This window comes from Cebus imitator, unplaced genomic scaffold (assembly GCF_001604975.1).
Source record: "Cebus imitator isolate Cc_AM_T3 unplaced genomic scaffold, Cebus_imitator-1.0 Scaffold1070, whole genome shotgun sequence".
In the NCBI taxonomy this organism is placed as follows: Eukaryota; Metazoa; Chordata; class Mammalia; order Primates; family Cebidae; genus Cebus; species Cebus imitator.
The window spans coordinates 3,377-9,274 of NW_016108385.1; the positions used below are offsets into that span (position 1 = coordinate 3,377).

Consider the following 5,898-nt stretch of genomic DNA (forward strand, 5'->3'; position numbering starts at 1 on the left):
GAGGCTACCTGGGAGAAAGTTTGGAGTTTCCTCCCCTTCATCCTGAGAGCATTCACTATCTACAAGCAGAGCAGGGTCGACTTTGTCTCCTTTAAATGTGACTTTGGCGCTCCTGTGAGGCTGGTTGAAGTCAGAAGCGCCGTGGCTGTTTGAACGAGGGACAGCACATTCCTCCAGTGAGTCCTGAGGGACTTGTTTTTCCTCAGTCTTCTGCAACCCCCTGATGAACCAGATAGGATAGAGATGACAAACATTAAACCAAGAGGGATTGGACCCCAGGAGTTCCCAGCTGGTTTTGACGGGAGGCGTAAGGTAGTATTGAAGACAGAACAGGAAATCCTCCTTTATCTCCAACAGAGCCCGGCTTCCTTTAGAACCAGAGAGGAAGAGAGCAGCTGGTGTTCATTGCACTGGACAGACAGGAGCTGAGGAAGGCAGAGGCTCAGCTGCTTCTGTATGGTACAGTCTTCACAGCATTCACACAGAACCAAAGACAGCTGCCACACCGTGCGTCTAAGCTGGGTTGTATTAAACATGCTGTGGCCAAGGGAATACAGGGGTCTGAGCCTTGGTAGGCCTCGGAGGTGGCGTGCCTTGTAGATTGTTTTTTTAATTTTAGCATTGTGATGTGAAATGTAAAGTTTTCCTGGGCACTTTTCTTGGTGTTTAACTTTGGTAGGTGCTTTCTAATTCCTCTGCTTGTTGTCTGTTTGTTATTAATCTTCCCTAACAGGAGTCTAAGGACAACCACGTGGAAAGCGGCTTTCTATCTCATCCTGGCTTCACTGCAAGAGAGGACAGGTCTCCTCTGTGTGTGCAGGAAATCCCTAGGGCTAGTTAGGATATCAAGGGTCATTCTTACAGGTGCAATGAAGGCAATGGGCAAGCATGTTAACAGGGTTATTTCCTTGTTGATAAGTACATGAAATCAGTTCACTCTGCAGCTGTCTGTATCCTGTATCTACAATCTGTGACTACCTTCACCCACCTGTGTTCTTTCTGAGATCTTTTTCATATTTTAGCACCCATTACCCGCTCCTGATTATTCAGTGTTACCTGGGGGCAGGTGATTGCTGTACTTTCTGGACCTCCTCATCTGTATCATCTTCATCTTCATCTTCATCTTCATCACTTTCTACAAATACAGAAGCGTGTATTCAGATATTTCCCACTTCACCCACTGGAAGCACAGCGAGCCCTATGTGCACTGACATGAACATCCATGTATGGGTCTGCATTGTACTGAAAACTCTCCTGTTTATCTCTAGAAAATGCCCTGGCATGTTCTCCAGATCCATGAGGGAATGTGTTTCTGACCCGGAGGGTCACCATCATGATGTGGCCAAATATTGAAAAGACTTCTTGCTCCCCATGTTACTGGAGGCCTGTCCTGCCTCTCTCTAAGCCTCAGCAGCTGTCTCCCCAATCCTGCCACTGTTCTGATACCCAGGCACAGGCTGTGCATCCTGTCACAGCTTGCATTACAACCTGTATCTTTCTCTTAGGACAGGACAAACAAACTTGTCCCACAATACTCCGGGGACTTCATGTCCCACATACATCGGGGACATCATGGGCCCTCCAAGTGACTTCCACAGTGCTACCCAGGGACACTCTCTCCATGGGGAGTGCTCCAGTCTAGACCACTTCCTACCACCAAATGCCCCCACATCAATTGCCTTCTCCAACACCACACAGCAAGGGGCTTTATCTCATCATGAAATATAGCCGTAAGTGTTCCCACATTTGAATGCAAGAGACAATTGGTCTGCCTTTACAGATTTAGACACAGGAACTCAGGACGGATAAATTCATCAGTTCCTCACAGTTGTTAAAGTCATTGCTGAAGATAGAGCCTGGGAACCTTCATTCTTAGTGCAGGGCTCTTTTTACTCTAACAAGCTGCCTCCTGTCACAGCCTCCTTCCTGTCCTTTAAAACTGGACAGATGCTGCCTCTTGCCCCAAAGACCATGTTCCAGCAAGAAATGAGGGGACATTTGCAATCCTGTGACCTGCAACCCCTTGGGTTACCCATTTCTGTTTTTGCCCAGGAAGTCCTGGTCACGTCATGGCTACAAATATTTAGTGGAAAGAAACACTACCCATAAAAGTGTCATTGTGGAGGTGTGGAGGTCTGGGGACTTTTATAAGCCTGGGGCTGTGTGTCATCAGCGCCTGTGTCCACCTTACCTGGGCTGAGCTTGTTGACAAGATGCTCTGCCAGCCTGTTCCCCTCAGCCAGCTGCACTCGGAGATCCTGACCCTGGGACTTGTCAGGGTCACCAGGAGTGAGGAGGGCCTTCAAATGCTGATACAGTGAGCGGGAGGCATCTCTCCCTTCCCGTAACTTCTGCCGTAACTGGGTCAGCTCTTTTGCCTGAGAGTGAACCAGGGCTTTATACTGCCTACGGTGAGATAGCAGAGTACGTTTAATAACAGAAAGTGATGAGTGATCAGTTCTAATACTGCAACGGAGGTTTATGTGAGAATGTCCTCAAGGGGCCTTACAGGTAGAAGGTCACAACATGTTTGGGGAAATGCCTGTGTACAACATCTACATACATCTACAAACATATATATATATATATATATATATATATATATATATATATATATATATATATATATATATATATATATATTTGACAGGGAATGGTGGCTCACAACTATAATCCTAGCACTTTGGGAGTCTGAGGCAGGCACATTACCTGAAGCCAGGAGTTCAAACCCAGCCTTGCCAACATGGTGAAACCTTGTCTCTACAAAAAATACAAAAACTAGCCAGGCATGATGGTGCATGCCTGTAGTTCCAGCTACTCAGGAGGCTGAGGCAGGAGAAATGCTTGAACCATGGAAGCAGGGGTTGCAGTTAGCTGAGATTTTGTGACTACACTCCATACTGGGTGACAGAAATGAGACTCCATTAAAATATACATGTATACATATATATTGCATTTATATATACGAAGGCTTCCTCTATATCAGAGAGAGCTCCTGTAAGATCCTCCATGATTTTAGATTCATTTATTTCTTCTGTAACCAAAAGTCATTGTCTTCTTAAGTCAGTTTCAAGGGGATGTCCTTTTAGCTCCTCACTTTGGCCATGGAAATTTCTATGTGAAAATTCACATAGTGCATCTTGCAGTGACTGGAAACAGGGCGGTGCACAGAAATGTGGCCAGATGCAGATGGGGTGAATTGGAAAGACGAAAGAAGAAGGGAATGGCAGGTCAAGAAGGCAACATTGATTGAACGAATGACTTGCTGCAGTAAGTCCGGAGGGGACTCTAAGAGCAAATGGGCGGTGATTACACACCATTTTGAGTGTATTAAATGCTGCTGGGTGGTTCATTTTCTTTAAATGAATTTTGGATACGCAGATTTCACCTCAAGAATTAGGTGTTTTAAGAAGAGAAAACAAAGCTCAAGAACCAACTGCAACCCATAACTTGCTAAGATTACTGTTCTGTTTTCTGAGTGCGTGTCTGAAATGTGCCTGCCATGTAAATGCCTGCCCTTGTCCTGGCCCAGCTTAGCTCCTGCTTCTCCCAGGTGAACTGCTGCACTTCAGAGGTCACACCCCGCCCACCTGCCTGTCCCCATGGCATCTGCTCACCTGAGCTCCTCAGCTTGCCTGAGCTTCTCTGCCAGCTTCTCCTCTATGAACTGCACTTCATCCCTCAGCACAGAATCTATGATGTCTTTGTCCTCTTCACACTCTGAGAAGAGACAGTCATGCCTGCCTCAGTGGAAGGCTGGACAGGCTGGTGTGGTCACTGCCTGCAGGGCAAGTGGCAGTGTCTATCCCAAGGACAAAAGCATCCCCAGTACAAGATTGTAGTGAGTGCTTTTTCATTTTTTATTATCAACCTCCCAACCTGCTGGCATCTGACACTCTCCAACTTAAAGATGGGGAAAAATAAACTCAAGGATACATCAAGTAACTTGAAAGGATGATTCACCTGGGATGAGGCAGAGTCAGAATTCATAGCCCCAAAGATCAGGCTCTGAATCCTGGGACACTTTCCCAAGCCTTGCAGCCTCTCCTGTCAAACACTCTACTGGGGCATGAAGTAGTGATATCTTGTACAGTAGGAAAGGCCCTTAGGACTATGGGAACTCATGGATTCCCTGCTACTGGGAATTTCAAGCACATGTATGTCAAATGACTTAAAAAAACCTATATCTGAATATAATTGCATAATATATGAGGCATAAGATCCTGAGGTCATGATAGAAATATGATGAAATACTAAAAAATTTGAATTAAGTTAGAAACAGTAGGATGAAGAACTAATAGATAGTGTTTACTCTGTGCCAAGAATTGTTCTAGGAGATTTAGAAGAAACACATCATGTAATTCATTGCAGCCATTTACAGAGGTAGGAATTATTATAATAGGCAATGAATAGATGAGGAAACTGAGGCACAGAGAATATAGGCCACTTGGATGGAGCCCAGGAGACTGGCCCAGGCTTCCTGCTCTGCACACAACACTGCCACCTCCCCAATGTCTTACATGCCATCTTTCTTCCTCTTTACAGAAAGAGCCTGTGCCCCAGGAAGCAGGACTTCCCTCTCCCCAGGGTACTCCCTGCTCTTCATGCTGTTACTTATGGATGCCACCGTTACTATTGGGAGCAGTCTCCTCTTTAAGCTCCTTAGAGCAGGTAGTCTGTACTGTTGCCACATTTTGCCCGGGGTTCCCTGAAGAGAGATTTGCCTATTGGGTCTCAAAGAAGCTTAAACGGAATGGCAGTTCATCAGTTCCAGGCCTTTAGACCAACAGACTAGATGTTATTTGTCTGCAGGATATTCTAGGGTACAGACAACATTCTCGTAAACATGATTGAGCATCTTGCTGAGAAAAGCAAGTGGTTCTGTGCCTGTGTCAGAGGTCAGTAAGCAGGATTTTAACTGTGGTCCCACCTCACATCAGACTGCTAACGTGGAAAGTTACCAAATACGTTGTGCCTCTGTTTTCCATCCTTAACACAATGAAGTGAAAATACCCATTTTGTTTTCCTAGAACTAAGGAAAGGATGAAATTAATTTTGATGAAGAGAATGTTCAGTATCTCAGAGAGAAGACAGGTGCTGATTCATCACTTTCGTGATGGTGGATCTATAGAACTTACTGTATTTGTTGAGTTGCTTGGCCAGAGAGTAGGCAGTAGCTTGACTTACAAGAAATTTCTCCTTGAGGTCTTCAAACTGCTGTTGGCTCTCTGCCAGCTTGGAGCGCAATTCCTTGTTGGTTTCTAGGATTTTCATCTCTGCCCTATCATGGAACAAATGAGTGGCAGTTACCACTATGCTGATGTTTGTGTCAGGAGAATTCAAACAGGGACTGGGGGAAAGAAACCCAAGCACATGATGAATCAAGAACTAGTGAAATCATCTAGGTTCAGTCAGAACTGAGGGATGACAACAGCTAGAGTTGTTGACTTACGGTTGTGAAGAACTTAATCAACACCCCACAGCACTTTAGAATCCTTAACAGCAAAAACAGCGTTTAGGATGCCTGAGCTCAGAGCCGAAGGCACTGCCTGTAGCTCTGCCTCCGACAAGAGTGAGGGAGGTCAGAGCCAGCGTGCCAGGTAACCGTCTGCAGTTGCAATAACAGAATTAGAAGGCGGGGATGTCATGGAATCTTAGGGGCCCTGCATTCCAATTGCCCAGGCTGTGCTGACACCCAAGGCCCCCTGGTCTCACTTGAGAGTCACTGATGGGGACCATTTTCTCAGCAGTCTCTCAGTATTTGTGCACTTTTGTGACAGTGCTGCAGACTCACATCTTTCTCAGTACATCTAAGCATATTCCTTGTTGTTCATCTTGTGCATGTATAAAATCATCAAGGTAGAGACAGTTTTCCGAGAAGTTACGTTTTCTTTGTGG

General features: G+C 45.5%; 1 protein-coding gene across 1 annotated transcript in view; it reads right to left on the minus strand.

Moving 5' to 3' along the window:
* LOC108298745 (putative neuroblastoma breakpoint family member 5) overlaps positions 1–5,898 on the minus strand; it is a 10,323-nt gene that overhangs the window by 3,370 nt on the left and 1,055 nt on the right. The window contains exons 2-6 of the mRNA XM_017521339.2: positions 5,139–5,350; positions 3,618–3,720; positions 2,192–2,406; positions 1,057–1,135; positions 9–220 (exon numbers count right to left, since the gene is read on the minus strand). Of these exons, the coding sequence (XP_017376828.2) occupies positions 9–220; positions 1,057–1,135; positions 2,192–2,406; positions 3,618–3,720; positions 5,139–5,350 (821 nt within the window). The remainder of the gene's footprint in view (positions 1–8; positions 221–1,056; positions 1,136–2,191; positions 2,407–3,617; positions 3,721–5,138; positions 5,351–5,898) is intronic.